Genomic DNA, 16,409 nt, shown 5'->3' with positions numbered 1-16,409 from the left:
AGTGCTGGCAGTGCAGGGATGCGACGCTGAAGTTGTGTCAGGACGGGTTTAGGTTGGATATTAGAAGAAGGTTCTTCCCCCAGAGGGTTGTTGGGCACTGGAATAGGCTCCCCAGGGCAGGGGGTGCAGCACCAAGTCTGAGAGAGTTCAAGAAGTGTTTGAACAGTTCTCTTGGGCACGTGTGTGACTCCTGGGGATATCCTGTGCAGGGCCAGGAGCTGGGCTCCATGAGCCTTGTGGGCCCTTCCCACTCAGCATATTCTGTGATTCTGTGATGGATCTGATCTTCTCTAAAGCATCTCAGTGCCCCTCACCTACAACAAAAGCGTCTTTTGAGTGCCCAGAAAATGATTTACTAGGCTGGCCAGATAGCATAGTGCTAATCTTTCTGGACTTGAGTAGAATTGCTGGTGTGCTGCCAGGGCAGAGAGCATCTTACACCAGAGTGTGCTGACATGTGTTTGCCCTGCACAGGATGGGTGGGGATGGGCCCAGCCCAGCCAGGTGAAGGTCACATCGGCCAGTGCTGGGCAGGTGCTGCAGGGCTGCTCGCAGGTGCCAGCTGCTTCCTGGAGGCTGAGCTGCTTCAACCCTTTGATTTCTGGCAAAACAGGAGCATCTGACTGATACTTGCTGCTGACACAAACATGAACCTGAACTGCTGCAGCAGCAGGGCACAGACTGGTGTGAAATGCAGTGCCACCCATTAAGGAATTAGAGTGAGGTACAAGGATGAGCTTTTATTCAGCCATTGAGGAAGGGGAACTCGGCCTGCCACACTCCTGCCATCATTTGTGCCAACAGCAGCCTGTCAGTGAGATGTTGGCTCTGGGGCCAAAGGAGTCAGCCCTCACATGAGCACAAGAGCACAGTGTCCCCTCCTGTTATCCAGCACAAGCTCCAGCTCCCACATGTAGGCTTATTCATCTGCCCCTGCTTCCTGTGCTCAGGGCACGTTCTGGCTGGGATCCTGCAGCTGGAAAGGAGAAAGCTCAACAGGAGACCCCTGATGCTGCCCACCCCAGCAGTGTGGGGAGGGCTCCGGGATTCCTCCACAGCCACTCTTTCCAAGGATTTTGGACCTCCCCTGGCAGTGGCTCTTGCCCAGTTTAGCATTTCCATGGCACACCCCTTATTCCCAGGCCATGATGCTGGCATTCAGGCAAGGAGCCTTTCTGCAATCACTGCCAGGGACTTCCTTGTGGGACAGGCACACAGTGTGTCAATTCCCCACACTGTGGAAAGGAGCCAGCTGCTGCCCTGCCTGCCTCTGACAGAGGCTCATCCTTCTTCTGCCTGCACTCATCTGGGCTTTCTTGGGCCCTTGCAGAGTCCCTGGGTGGTGCTTTATGGGCACACTCCAGTTCATACCAAAACCATGATCTTTATTTGCACTTGCTGTGCCTGGAACCCCCCACTGATCTGTGGGGGGGCCGTAGCCCATCAGATCGCTCTGGGATTTGCCAGGCAAGCCTGGTGTGAGTTACTGGTTCACCAGTCCCTGCAGCTCATCCCAGCACTGGTGCAGGTGTTGCCCGGTGACGCCATCTCAGGGCACCATTCTCGTCACTTCAGCACCAGCAAATCCCACTGGGGCTGTGGGTGTTTATTCCCCCCTGGCTGCAGCTGACCCAGGGATGGCCATTCATGCCAGAAAGGTCCCTTCCCACCAGCCCTGCGCGTCTCTGTGCAGAGGAGGAGTTAGGAGCAGGGCAGTTGTCATACACACAGAGTAATTTATAAGTTAAACACAAATGCCATCTTCTGGCAGTGAAGCGTGTTGCTGCCTCTGTAAGACGGCGGAACTGCAGGGTAAGAGCCCCAGCCCCTCGCTAGAGAAGTTCTGATGCCTCGGTGCAGATTTTGCTGGGCTATTTCTACTCTCGGTGGCAACAGCCCCACTCACAGTGGCTGTCCCCTGTCCTCCTGCCATGCACCTGCAAAGCGCCTGGCCCCAGTGTTTTGGTGAGCTCCCAGTGTGTACTGGGCTGCTGTGGGAGCCCTTGGAGCCTTCCATGCCTCGGGAGGAAGTGATGTGTGGCTGCAGGGAAGTGGAGCTGAGCTTGTACCACACCCTACACCTCCTGCAAGCTCCTAGCAGTGAATTTGCAAACACGCAGGGTTCAGTGATGTTATGAACTGCAGAAATGCTTTCAGACAACCTTAGCAAACACCAAGGCGTAAGAGGCTGTTATTTCAGACCATAGTTAAACACCAAGGAGGCAAAGCAGGCAACTGGTGTGCACAAAACTTCTCCAAGGAGAAGACCTTGTATTTTGCACTTGTCTGTATTTATATGAATGTGTGCATATGGTGCAAATAGCTGTAGCTGCAGGAGAGGAACCTAAATAAATACCTACTCACTCAAGGGTATCAGTCAGTTTATTAAATTTAGCTGATATTTGCTTCCAGGCAGAAGGATACACTTTTAGTAGTTTTCAGTTACCAAGACTCTCCTAGACATTTCATGAGCAGCTCCCATCACATCACCTTGACAGCTCCATCCACCCCCACTCAAAGCAAACCTTTCTGCTGCACCAGTTCATCTCAAGCAGATGCTGGAGCTCAAACACCCCCCTCATGCTGTGCTTGCTGTGAGCCCGTCCAGCCGCTGCACTGGTGCAAAGCCATGGTCCCTCATCACCACAACACTTTGTAAGGACAAATACCAAGGGCATTTCTGATTTTTCATGCTGTTGTGCCATGACTTTCTGTGCTTCTAGATGAGAAAAAGACAAATTGGCATCCTGGCTTTGATGAGCCAAGCCAGGCTCACCTTGTTCCCACAAACACACATCCCTAGAACCCTGCTCCTCTGAAGGGTGCAGGAACGCAGCAAATCCCTGCTGCCAGCGCTGACATCAGCCCATTACACACCAGTGCCTGAAACGTGGTTTCACTCCTCAGGGCTCTGACCCGGCCTTTATCTGTGCCTTAACAAGGGAAAAGAAAGAAAATGCCAGACTTGGCTTAAATGGAGAAGAAATAATTGCCCTGTGAATACAGATTTGTCTCCAGCCTTTTTATTTATACAAGGATTCAAAGAACATATTTCAACTTTAGATAAACAGTGCAAGAGAGTTACAAGTACCTTGGTAACAGAAAGAAATAGATAACTGTCCAGCTATGCTGATAAGTGAAATAATTCTTACTCCTGCAGATAGAAATGCATCTGTTTAAAGCAAAGGTGGACTGTAGATATTCTGCTATACCTCAGCCCCTACCAAGCCCACCAGAAAACAACAGGCAGCTTGTCATTTGTAAATGAGAAGTAGCTGTGCTCTCAAAGCCTTTTGAGACCCTCACCATTGTTTAAAACATGATATGGCACAAAGAGCAGGCTGAAAGACAGAGACACTTGGAAATCCACCATTTATGGTTCTCCCCTTCCCAGGGACGGGGCCTTTGGGAATTATTTTTCCCTACACCACCATCCCCTCCACACCCCTGTCAAGTATGAGGCCTTTTCACACCAGAACATGATGGATCATCACCTTGATAACATTGATCAGATGTTTCTTCCCAGTCAGCCCCGTTCCTCAGAGATGCCCTCGTGCAGCCAGCCCAGAGCAGCCACCAGCCACAGGCAGGTGTGTCACAGTGTTTCCAGCAGGCAGCAGCCCAGGAAATGTCAGTCATAAGCACTGAAAGGCCCCAGGTCCTGCACCAGCCCAACCAGGGACTTGTCTGGACCTGGGTTGGTTTCAGCTTGTTCAGCCACACCAGTGGTGCTTCAGTCTGCAGTAATTTCAGTTTGCTTTAGCTCAGAGTTGATACCCCGGGGGCTCTCGGCCATTTCAGCTCCTGGGGAAGTGGCACGGCCAAACACAACCCCAGGCCATGTAATGGCAGCAGCTGGGGAAACAGCTTCAGGGCAAGAGAGAACAGAAAAACCGAGTAACCAGGGACCAACAGAAAGCAGCAGTGAAGGCTGACCATGGACAGATATCAAAACCAACCCCAGAGCGCACAGGGCCAAGGAGGAGGCGGCACCACCACCATGGAGCACAGAGGGGCTGAGCCCCCGGCACTGCCCTCACCTCGGGCTGCTGCCCTGCTCCCACCCTGCCGGGGCTTCTGGAAGGTGGAAGCTGCCACCCTCAGGTCAGGAGGGATGTGGAAGTGGGAGCTCAACCCAGCCCAGAGGTGAAGGCATCAGGAAGGAGTTCCCCTGTGTTAAAATATTAACTGCATAATCAGTAAATTCCTGGCTTCTCATTTAAGATGTGAAGGGGCCCATAAGAAGCTTTAGAGGATAACAGGCAGACAGCAAAAACTAATTGCCCAGAAATGGAAGCGGCTTTCAAGCCCCCGTTCTGCAAAGCAAAACATTGACCTCAGCATCCATGTGTTAATACCCCAACCCACCTGTGTTTTGAAGAGGGTACAATGTTTTAACTCTTTCTTCCCCCCCACACTTTGTTTTTTTGCTTTGGATGTAAAGCTTCCGCAGGATTGGTTGTGGGGATTGTTGTCGCAGAAGGTTAAATTTGTATTTGCAATTCTGATTAAAAAAATTAAAAAGAGAGGAACTCTTTAGAGCAGTAAAAATCATGTGAATTTGCTATATGTCTAGGAGTAACTAAACCTAGACAAAACCACAACTTACATTTATCCTCTCCAGGGTTCTGATGGGTGTAGTGGCACTATCTGTCCCTCAGCCATTGTCCAGCACCCCAGTGTTCATTTCTGACACCCAACCAGATCAGGTATGATTCTGCCTTACAAAGGAAGAAAGAGTGCACAGCCAGTGGCATTAATCCATTAATCACTGACTTGGAGTGGTCAAAGCTGGCCTAAAATCCTGCCTGGTTTGAGGCACCCTCAGTGCCACCTCTAGGCCCCAGGAGGGCAGGAGCTGAACTGGCTCGCAGCATTACCTTGCTTATGTCCTCATCTTTCCTTAAATTGCACACTTTAAAAACTGCTAATGTTAAAAATGGGGTTTTTTTTCCCTTTCTTAAAAAACAGCCAAACCCCAACCCCACAATGTTTGCTCAGCTCAAAGGCACATCTCCTCTGGCAAGGCAGAGAAGAAATGCTCAAATGCAAAAGCAAGAGACAGGCCCAGCTCTGCCCTCCCTGTCACTCAATACAAACCTGTCTGCAGCTCAGACCCAGCCTGTGTGTGCCCCTGGCCCCAGCAGTCACAGACTGTGCTGTATCCAGCCCTGCCACACCTACAGCTCCAGCCCACGCTCGCTGCTCATCAGGCACAGAAGCAGTGGAAGCCCCAGACACACAGCCCTAACAGGCACAAACACTCCTGCAGCTACGTGAGGACATTTAGAACTTCTCTCACCACCCCCAGCCTCACAACCTGGCACAGAGCCCACCCCACCCAGCAATTGGGGGTTAGGGCAGCTGGTGAGTGGTGGGAGGGGGCAGCAAAGGGTGAGCCTGACCCTCCCCACAGAGCTGCCAGCAGTGACTGGTACCCGCTGGCTCAACCTGTTAGGGGTTAGGGAAGGTGTACTGGATGATGGGGAAGGAACAGGGAAAGTGGGAATCCGTTAAAAACCTACAATGCCACTGGAGCAAACACCAAAGGTAAAAAGAAATCCCAAACAAAATGTGTCCCGTCCTCACATTCCCCTGGTGGGTGCTGCCTTGAGCCAGTGCTCTGGGTAGGGACCCGGTGCCCATGGAGACCCCCACCAGCCCCTCTCTGCCCTAAGAGGCACAACCAGTCCCAAAGCTCCAGTCAGTAAAACGTCCCTGGTCTCTCTTATTACCAAGAAAAAACCCCCCGAATTCCTGTCTATGGCTGGGGCCAGAGAAGGAGGAGGCAGCACAACTGTCTGTCACACAGAGAATCCCAGTGTGCATATTTGCATCTCTCTGTTACCTACAATGGTACTGCACTGCAGGTAGAAATTGGACCTTTGTTACTTGGGTAAAAAATGGCTTTCCAACTAGCATGCAAAGAAAAAGTACCCCAAACCCCAACCCCTAACACTCATTCCCAGTCACTTAGATGTAGGAAACCTACATTTCAAATTGTCGTCAGCTACAAGCTCTAGTCAAGAAACCCACTTGTGACCTTTCCAAAGAAAAAGGGAGTTCTGCATTTTTGGGTCCAACAGCCCCTGCCAAACTCTTTCAGTTCAACCCACCAAAGCTGCTCACGCTCCTACGGACACCACTGGAAGTGAAGGGCCGTGTCTGCCCGGCGAGGAAGCACAGAGGAGAGCCCGAGAGCCCCTGAACGCAGCGGGAGCCGTGCGGGGTCCCGGTCTCGCCGCGGAACCGGCGCTGTGGGGAGCGGGGCAGGGCAATTGCATATTCCACTGCAGGCAGCAGCGCGGCCGCCCACGGAGCCCTCTGCAAGGGCTTGCTTCAGCCCCGAGAGCCAGTCTGTGGCAATAACAAGAGTAAAACAATGAGGTATGGAAAGAAGGGCCCAGCACTGGGGAAAGACCAAGAAAGAAGAAAACAGCTCGAGCACTGCCAGAAATAGCAAACAACTGAAACCTTCTGAAAACCTTTTTCTCCTCCTTTTTTTGTTTGGGTTTTTTTTTCCTTTTTTTTTTTTTTTTTGCCAAGGTGAATTAAATATGTCCTTTGGTTGGTTGGTTGGTTGGTTTTGGCAAAGTGAAGCCCTCAGCCGCAGTCTGTTTCCTGGCTGTGCCAGCGAGTTACCGCCACGAGTGCTGCGCGGCGATGACAGCCACCGAGAGGAGGAGGAGGAGGGAGGCCGAAGGCAAAGATCTGCTGCTGGCCCCATTGACGCCGTGTCCAGACTGCTTAGGAATGGCGTGTGTTTCTGGCTGCCTGGTGCTGGGGCTCTTAGAAAGTCTTTTGCCACAGACGTCATCAGGACAGCTGTCCCCGCTCCCGGAGCCGCTCATGTCGTCACCTGCGCACAGACAGACGTGAGTGAGACAGACTGCTCTCCTAAGGGTGGGGAGGCCTTCCCCTTGCTGCAACCCCAGGGAGCTCTGCCCACCAGCCCTATCCTGGCCTCCCCTCTCCTCTGCATCCTCAGTGGGGTACCAGCTCACACCTGACCTGCAGCAGCTGGAAGCTCTGGAGCAGACAGGAGCAGTGGCCCTGTCAGCAGGGCTGGCATTGGAGACAGCCCTGCAGGTTCCACTGAGGCACTGGGAACAGCACAGCCTCCAGCCAGCCCCAAGCCAAAAGCCACCCCTCCCTACCCCCAGGGCCCAGCAGCATCAGCAGGGACAGCTGTGCAGGCTGCAGGGACAGCTGTGCAGGCTGCAGGACAGCTGTGCAGGCTGCAGGGACAGCTGTGCAGGCTGCAGGGACACCTGTGCAGGCTGCAGGACAGCTGTGCAGGCTGCAGGGACAGCTGGGCAGGCTGCAGGGACAGCTGTGCAGGCTGCAGGGACAGCTGTGGAGGCTGCAGGGACACCTGTGCAGGCTGCAGGACACCTGTGCAGGCTGCAGGGACAGCTGTGGAGGCTGCAGGACAGCTGTACAGGCTGCAGGGCTGCTCAGCCCCTCTCACCCCCTTGAGCCTCCCCTGTTGTGCTGCACTCACTCGTGTCCTGGAAGTCCACATCGTTGCCGATGTTGGCGTTGCCCAGGCGGTTGGTCATGATCTTCAGCTGCATGATCTGCTGGCGAATGGTCATGTCTGGCTTGGTGATGTCCACCTCCACCTCGGGGTTGTTAATCTGGTTGGCCAAACCATCCCCCATCACTTCGGGCAGGTAACTGGGAAGGAAGCAAAAGGTTTAGATGTCTCCCCCAGCTCAGCTCAGCTCTCCCTGCAGACACCAGGGATAATCCAGGCTCTGTGAACCCCAGGGAGCTGCAGCCAGAGCCACTGACTGGTGGAACAGCCTCTGTAGCTGGTGTTCACTGGGAGGCAGCCCAGCTCCCTGGGTGGCTGAGCCATGCTGCCAGGGCCAGACCCCAGCAGAGGGTCGCAGCTTGCAGGAGGTGGCTGGGTGGCCTTGCAGCACCCCTGTCCCAGCATGGGGAGGGAATTCCTGCAGGAAAGGCAGAGGGCTTGCTCTCAGGCTGGTACCAAGGGCCCCACAGTGACACTCCCCTATGGAAAATCTCCACGTGGGAGGCTGAGGAGCACTTTAATCCCTGCTTGGTTAAATCCTGTGGAGATTGACACGCTGGGACCACTGAATGGCCCCAGCCCAATTTGACCAGACAGGCTCCCAGGGAACCTTAATTATCTGGGAGCTGTCAAGCAGAGCTGCACTGGTGCCCTCTGCAGTGCCCTGTCCTGCTCCTGCAGGTCTGGGACACTGCTGGCAACAACGTGAAATAGGGAAGAACTGAAGGTGTTGGCTTCAGGCTGGCAAAGCCAAGCCCAGGAGGTCTGTGGAGAGGAGAAAGGTGCAAATCCAGCACTGCCAATCTCCCCTCAGCCATCCTTTACCCTTGGCTGGGGCAGGAACTCTTTCTGTGGCTGTTTGATGTCACCCAGGTGCCCCTCTCAGAGCGAAGAACATTTCAGAGCAGGTATGGATAGAGGGATGTGCATGCAACTCTCTGCAGCAGCTGTGGAGTTTGTGTGGCAAATCCAGCCCTGCTGCCTTCTGAGTGCATGGGGAATTGCAAAATTGCTTCCTTAGTGGAAAACTACACAGTTATTTCATGGTGAGTGCATTTCAGTGCTTAACCCTCAACACACAGCAAAATGACACCAGGCTTGACATTCCCAGGTCCGAGGTTTTCTGGGAATGCAGCATTTCTATGGAGGGCACAGACTGCTCGCTCTGAACAAACGGGGCTGGCTGTGATGATGTCTGAGTGCCTTTTCAAACCCCTCCTCTCACCTCAGACTGGTGCTCCTGGCACTTTACCCCCTCCCTACCTGCCCTTGGTCATCCCGTTCCAACATTTGTCATCCGACGCTGAGCTGGCCATCACTTTTTTGCTGCACAGGCTGCTGGGCAGGGTGATCCAGTAAGTCTTGAGAGCTGTCAGATTCCCTTTGGCATCCAAAACCTGTAAGCAAAGGGGATACTCAGGGCCATGAGAGCTCTGGGGTGCTCCAGGGTGGAGGAAAATACAAGGATTCTGCCTATTTTTTGTTTTACCGTCACAAAATCTATTTTTATGCAAACAAGGACGTGTCATCAACCTTCCCCTAAAGACCAATCATCAGCCCAAGTGCCCAAGGCTAAAGGTTACAAGCCAAGGACTGTTCCAGTACCACAAGACCAACCAGGAGAAGACAGGAGACATCAGACTAGGAGCCTCTGCAGGTAAGTCTGGCACCAAATCCCTGGGGAATTGGTTAACAGCAACACAGACCCAGCCCTGTGCAGAGCCAGGAAGACCAGGTCTGCTGGGGGTACACAGCACCTGATGATCTGATCTTCTTCAGACGTGCAGCTCAGCACCCCCAGAGCGCTGTGACCCGACCTGCAGGACCAGGGCCAGCTCCAGAGAAACCCACCAGCATCTCCAGAGAAACCCACCAGCATCTCCAGAGAAACCCACCAGCATCTCCAGAGACAAACCCACCAGCATCTCCAGAGACAAACCCACCAGCATCTCCAGAGAAACCCACCAGCATCTCCAGACAAACCCACCAGCATCTCCAGAGACAAACCCACCAGCATCTCCAGAGAAACCCACCAGCATCTCCAGAGACAAACCCACCAGCATCTCCAGACAAACCCACCAGCATCTCCAGACAAACCCACCAGCATCTCCAGACAAACCCACCAGCATCTCCAGAGACAAACCCACCAGCATCTCCAGGGCTTGTGCAGAGGATTTGGCTTCCAACGTCACCTTCCCCCGTCTCTTCTTGTCCTCACTACTGGAGCCTTTCGTGCTGATTTTGGGATTTCCACACCCTTGGAATACCTGAAAAACAAACCAAACTCTCTATACCATCTTTCTATGTTATTCCTTTAATTACTTAACACTCCACAGTTATGGGGTTTTTTCCCTTCTTAAGCATGTTTATCCTTCCTATTGCCAAGATTCTCAGAGATTCTGGCTTAGTTTCTAGTGCCAGATGTGTTTTCAGCACATTGTAACTGGTTTTGGTTACCACTATCAAGCAAAATATTCAGCAGTAACACATGTTTTTGGATGAGTTGCCAATATTGATATTAAATTATTTATAGCAATTTTATCTGTTCTTCTTATGACTGGAAAATAAAATCTTGGAAAGAACAAGATGGGAGTTGCTCACACTCATTACATCAGTGGTGTGGGCTTCGAGACTACGGAGCATGGGAGCTGCACTGGTGGACAACAGACTGATGTGGGACTGTGCCCACGACTCCTGCAATCAACATCCCCACGTGGAAATCAATGTGCCTCCAACCAGGGCACTGCAAGGACAGCAGATGTGCCACAATCCATCAGGTCGGATGTTTCAGGGGCAAATGAGGCAGCAGGACTGACTGATCTGTTCTCTTCGGGTACCTCCTCTCATCCTAACTACCTGTCCAGGTGGGCTTTGTAGCCAGAGGGCAGCAGAGGCACTTGGAAGGCACAAACGCCCAGCCCTGGCTCTAGGATGAGGTGAGGGTGTTCTGGAAATGCCTGCTTCTCGCAGCCTCTGCACCACCAGAGCTCTGCTGGGCTGGGCAGCTGAGCCCCACTGGTGGCAGGAGCTCAGGGAGCCCAGATGGACAAAGCATCAGAGCTCAGGAGGGGCTTTGCCCTGTCAGTTTGATCAGAATATGCCTTTACAAAGGAACCACCTGATTTGAAAGGGAGCTCCAAGCTCCTTGTGGTTGCCAGGGTGCTGTCAGAGGCTGTTGACATACGAGACTTTGCCTGTGTCCCCTTAATCAGAGGAGTCAGGGGCACAGACAGGGCTCTGCTGACACAGCCCGTGCCACCCGCTGAGCGCGCTGGCTCGGGAATGGTGACAGCCAAGTCCCAACCCAGCCAAGAGTGCCCTGCCCGTGTGTCTGAGGGACATTCAGCTCCAAAGGCCCTGCTGGGGTGCTCTGTCCTGCTGACCAGATGGATCTGATGACTCCAGCAGTTCAGCACCAAGCCAATTTGTTCATCAGTCTCGATCACTCTGTGCAAAAAACCCACCCTGAAAACTGCATGGTAGAGCATTTTCAGCTTGGTTCTACCAAAACCAAACCTTGGTTTCACTGCTGCATCTGGCTGGTCTGTTGCTGCTGTTGGCAGATCTCTTCCCAGGAGATAAAACTCTGGGGAGGTGTCCAGGACAGTGGCAGCTGCAGCACAGCATGGTACCAAGGGAAACCTCCTGCCACTCTAAACGCTTCAGGTGAGAAATGCAAACTACTGGAGAAAACACAACTCCAGCAGACTGAGGGGGTCGACAGTCTCTGAATAAGGAGAGCAAATAGGCGTTTGCAGCCCCTGGTAGCTCCTGCTACCTAAAATCCATGAGAAAAGGAAGTGCAAAGAAGTGGGGACAGTGCTCCCTGCTGCCCTGGACACAAGGCTCAGTACCACAAGTGCCTCTTTATGGTTTTACCCAGATCCCAGGACAGCCTGTGACTGTCACTGAGGGTGGCACTGGGGCCAAGGGCCACCCCCAGCTCCTGCCACACAAGGCATTCGTGTGGAGGAGTTCATTCTGTGCAGGTGGCTCGGCTGCAGCTGCAGATTCAGCTCCTGCTGGCCGAGCCAGAGGCTGTGAACTGTGAACTTTGCATAACAAAGGGCAGGGGGACCTGTGGCACCAGCCAGGTGACACTGAGAGCCCGGTGAGACTTTGCATGCTTGGACTGTGAGGGGATAGAAGCCCAGGGGTTCCTTTGTTGTCCTGAGAGGCAGCAGCTCAAGCTGGTTTTGTGTTACTGTGAATAAATGCTTTCTGGGAGGAGAGATCTGAGACTGCCATGGGAAACCTGGGATGGAACCAGTGAGGAGAACTGGTCTGCCTGTGTGAGTGGGGTGTGCAGGAGTCACGGGGAACCTGGGGGTTGTCACCTCCTCTCTCAGGGGCTGCAGTGACAGCCTCTGATGGTGGGAGTGTGGCTGCCAGAGTGCCTCCTGACTGGTCAGACTGGGAGGTTCCCCTAACAGCAGTGCTCTTGGCCTGGGTCATGTCCTTGGCTCTGAGATGGCCAGGACTGACCTGGGACTCAGGTGACAACAAAATCTTTCATCTGATGGCTTTGCCATGCTCAAAACCAGAGCTCAGAGCTTTGCAGCTCCTGCCCCCTGCTAGCTGTGCCACCAGCAGAGTGCTCCATTCACCTGGTCACCAGGTCACACTGAGGAGTTACCAAACATGTTTGATGTTTGCTCCAATCAAAAACCAGTTAGACTATTTAGCTCCTTTCATTTCACCAGATTTACTGTATTCCCCTTGGAAACACCTTTCTTTGCAGATGATGCTATGTTTTCCCACACCATGGATTTGCTTTTATGTGGAAAGGCTCAGTCTCACCTAACATTGCCTTTCATGTCAGAGAAGAATCCTAACCCAGCACTTGGGTGCATGCTGCAGTTAATGCTTTGATGTGTGCAGTGGATTCCTGTTTGCCAAGCAATACTTCTGGCCCTTCCCTGATCCAAAACCCAGTTAGGACCTGTCCCACTTCTTTCATCTGCATCTCTGCCCTGACTGTGGGATGGCTGCAGGACCTGGGGAGTGTCTGGGCAAAGGCAGGAGCCCTGCAGGGCTGCTTTTGTTCCCAAAGCTTCTCTTACCTGCAGCTACAGAGGTGACTGTGGTTAAGTGGATAAAGATACTAAAAATAGAAGACCAACAGAAGAGCCCTTCATGATACATACTTCCTGGAAGACAGGTGAGCCTCAGGAGGGCCTGGTTTGTGCTCTCCAGATGGACTGCCAGACTGCAGCTCTGTCCCACAGTACAACCTGATAGCCCAGAGCTTCCACTGCAAAGATCCCCTAGAGGCAGGTTAAAGCAGCTGCCTGCTGTCACTGGGGGCTGTGCACTTTGTGTAAATGCCCCAGCTCAGCCAAAACATCTCAAAACTCCTCAGCACAGAGGCCCCTGACAGCAAATGGCACCTGGCCCCCATCACTGTGTATGCAGCCCCACCCCCTGTGCCTGCACCCAAAGGAGGCTGGCTGGATGGGGCAGGGAGCAGAAACATCTGCAAAGGTTTCTGCCTGTGTCAGATGGGTGTAGGAAACCAAGGTAACATCATTAAAAGAGTGGGCATTTGCTCTATTCACTCTCCATCTCCCCCAGTGCAGCTGAATAGTGAGCACAAAAGCACATCTGGCCTGGCAGTTGCAGTGCCGTGTCCTGAGGCAGGCCCAGCACACGCTCCCACCTTGCTGGTGATGGAGTCTCTGTTCTCCTGCAGGTTGGAGATGGCCTCAGCGATCCTCACGTGGATGGTGCCGATCACGGTGTCCACGTTGTAGGGTCCGTCCATGCGATCGGCCACCCCCATCAGGGAATCTGCGGGACACAGGGACAGCTCTGTCACCCCGGGGCACACCGAGGGGAGCAGCAGCTCACGCTGCCTGCGAGGAGATCTCCTTGCTGGGAGACACCTCTCCATTTTCACACTGCCCAGGTGCACACTTGTTTCCCTTACTTTGTGAGGTAAAGCCACTCTCAGGGGCAAAGCAACCTCCTGCAAATGGTGAATACACTTTGGGCAGTGTTCACCCAAAGTACCTGGCATTTGCCTGGGTGGTGCAGAAGGAAAAGCAGAAAACTGCTGCAGAATTATTAAGAAACACACAGCAGTACTTGGCCCTCACCCCCCTAACTCAGTGCATGTCTTCAGCAAAGCCCTGCAGCCAGGAGAAGGTGGGAGAATTGAGAATTGCCAATAAGGTGCCAGAGGTAATGGACGTGGGAAATAGTTTCTGTGGCAGTGAAGGAGTGAGTAAAGCAGTAATTCTTCTCCTTCACCTCTGGAAGGACAACAGCCAGGGAAATACCAGGTTATACAGGTACAGAAGCAGACCAGTATGCCCACAACTAACAGGCCAGGGAGTGCCTGAGGGCTGCCTCAGCTCTCAGCTCCCCTTGGAAAGCTCTGATGTCCAAGCACTCCTGCCTGGCCTGGAAGTTCCTGCTGGGATGGCTGCTTTGGGACTGTGCTTGGCTTACAGAGAACTACCAATCTCTACCTACCTCCAGAGACAATTCTCAACACTCCAGCTGGGTCTGAAGGAAGGACAGCCTATATGCTCTCAATACAAGGAGGTAAATTTTGGTAACTTTTTTTGTATTCTGGGAAATAAAATCTCCTGTAACACTGAAGAACTTGTAGTTTAATTTTGCTGCCACTCAGGGGCTGTGGTGTCATTTTTCAGACTGCATATTTCAGACAAATAGTGCCTTGCAGAGTCACCAATCTTGAGATACACACATTTAAATCAAAGATTGCACCCCTAAATAGTGATAAATTATACTTGAATCACTTACTATAAAAATCTCCCTTAATTTGCCCTGCCCTAATTTGTCACACTGAAAGAGTAACTCTGTATTTAGTGTAACAAAATCGTCTCTGGCTACACAGAAGGGCCTGGAGAAGGGTGAAAGAAGGACACCACCAGTGAACTGCTGCTTTGACTCCATGATTTTCTCCCATCCTTGATCAGTTTGTGACCTCTGACACTGAAATGTACAACTGCAACTTAAAAGAAGCTCCAATTGCCTCCTAGCCATCACCCCTTGACAGTGTCTCCTGGGAAGAGGAAGCCAGAATAAATGCAAAATGCACAAGGCATTGCTTCCCCGTCAATCAAGGAAAGCTGTACAGTGATGTTTCAGGAGAGAGGCTGTCATCCTGCCAGGACAGAGTGATGGGGACAGTTGGCTGGCTCTGGTCAGAAAGGCCAAAGGGCCACCAAGCCCCTGGGGAAGGGACAATTGCTCCCCCTCCTTTGCAGCAGGCTGCCAGCTGCTCCCACAGGGAGCATTTCCAGTCAGCTGTGGCACAGCTGGCCTGGGCACCTCTCCAGGCAGCACCTGTGCTGTGCTCTGCTCCCCCTCCATCCTGCAGTTTCCCTCGAGAGGCAGCTGACACCCCTGACTTGGTGGGGCTTTGCTCTCCATGCCAACCCCGAGGCAGCCTGCGGGGCTGAGCTGGGGCTGCGCTGGCAGCTCTGCTGGCAGGCAGAGCAGCCAAGGCAGGGCAAAAAGGCCAAGCCCAAGGTCATCTCCTCTGGTGCCCTCCGAGAGCCCAGACAGACACTGAGGTTCCCTCAGGTCTCACATCACTCCAGCTGTGCATGTACAAGTGAGAGAGGGAGAGGAGCTTGCTGAGTGATGCTGAGTGGGTACAGGGAGGACTGGGAGCCCTACCACAGCAAACAACCTCCCCTGAGCCTCCCACCACCCTCTCTCCTCGCCAAACACAGCCTCAGAGAGTTCCAGAGAGAGGCAGCGGAGCTGCAGCAGAGAAAGGCCATCTTACCCATCAGGTACTTCCACTCGGTGCTGAGGTCTGCCTGGTTGGCCAGGCAGCCCTTGACCACGTTCAGGCAGTAGTTGTTGCAGGGCTTCACGCTGGACATGCCCCGGCAGTGCGGGCAGTACATCAGCTTCATGATGGCACGGGTGCACTCGTGGCTGAGGGACACCTGGGGGGACAGGCACAGTCAGGCACAGCTGCTCAGGGGGATGGGTGAGGCCCCTCTGTTACCATGAGATTCTCCTAGCTAGCTGAGCGTTTCATATAAAGTAAAAGTTTGTACCTTCTCACTCTCTTTTCATGTAAACACCAGCTATGTTCTATAAACATAGCCATTGTTTTCACATTCCATGCTGGGACAAACGAGACTGTGTGACAGTCCCCTTAACCAATGGGTTGAGAGGTGGGACTGTTAGCAGTCCAATCCATGGTCATCTTGCTAGAAGTATATAATAGGAAGAATAAACAAAGGGCAGGTTCTTCTGCCCTGTTTGCTTTGATGAACACAGAACTCTGTCTCCAAGTGTCCTTCTGGCTAGGCTCGCGGCGATACCCCTCTTCCCTAGGCTGAGGGAGCTTGCTGTGATCTGACAGGCAGCACAGCCCCTGGCTATATGGACCAGGAAACGCCACTTCCCCTCTCGCTGCCCCTCCTGCCCCCACTCCTCCTCCCTGTTGGAGGGACAGGACCTCTGGGGCAGCTGCCAGTTCCTCAGGCTGTGTTTGAACCAGGCTTGAGGGAACAACCTGTCTGTGAGCACCATGCCCCTTCCAGCCAGGTCTGGTGGCCACAAGAACATCTTGGGCTGCCCACCAGCTGTAACCTGGACCCTGACACGCTGCCCGTGCCCCTGGAGCCTCTGCCACCAGTGCCACACCCACGGCCCCTCCGCAGGGGTCTGCTGCCACTGCCCTGCAGACACAGTGTCCCACAAAAACTGCACCTCCACCTCCTGGGGGGTGCACGGTGGGGCCCTGGATACAGAACTTCCCAGCTGGCATCCATGGAAAGGAGAACACTCTTGGGGGAAGACTTGCACAATTCCAGAATGATGGGCAACTGAGAGCACTCGACACTGGGCACTGATTGCTCTCTGGGAGCACTTC

At 53.3% G+C, this 16,409-nt stretch overlaps 1 protein-coding gene across 1 annotated transcript in view; it reads right to left on the bottom strand.

Moving 5' to 3' along the window:
• Positions 1–3,001: 3,001 nt before the first annotated feature.
• GPC1 (glypican 1) overlaps positions 3,002–16,409 on the bottom strand; it is a 202,724-nt gene continuing 189,316 nt past the window's right edge. Inside the window, exons 4-9 of the mRNA XM_063408008.1 lie at positions 15,306–15,471; positions 13,200–13,330; positions 9,688–9,807; positions 8,804–8,937; positions 7,505–7,680; positions 3,002–6,859 (exon numbers count right to left, since the gene is read on the bottom strand). Coding sequence (XP_063264078.1) covers positions 6,639–6,859; positions 7,505–7,680; positions 8,804–8,937; positions 9,688–9,807; positions 13,200–13,330; positions 15,306–15,471 — 948 coding nt within the window. The 3' untranslated portion in view covers positions 3,002–6,638. The remainder of the gene's footprint in view (positions 6,860–7,504; positions 7,681–8,803; positions 8,938–9,687; positions 9,808–13,199; positions 13,331–15,305; positions 15,472–16,409) is intronic.

The sequence above is a fragment of the Prinia subflava genome, chromosome 11, assembly GCF_021018805.1.
Source record: "Prinia subflava isolate CZ2003 ecotype Zambia chromosome 11, Cam_Psub_1.2, whole genome shotgun sequence".
Lineage (NCBI taxonomy): Eukaryota > Metazoa > Chordata > Aves > Passeriformes > Cisticolidae > Prinia > Prinia subflava.
Note: the sequence above shows the minus strand (reverse complement) of the source record. Positions and strands in the feature narration are given on the sequence as shown.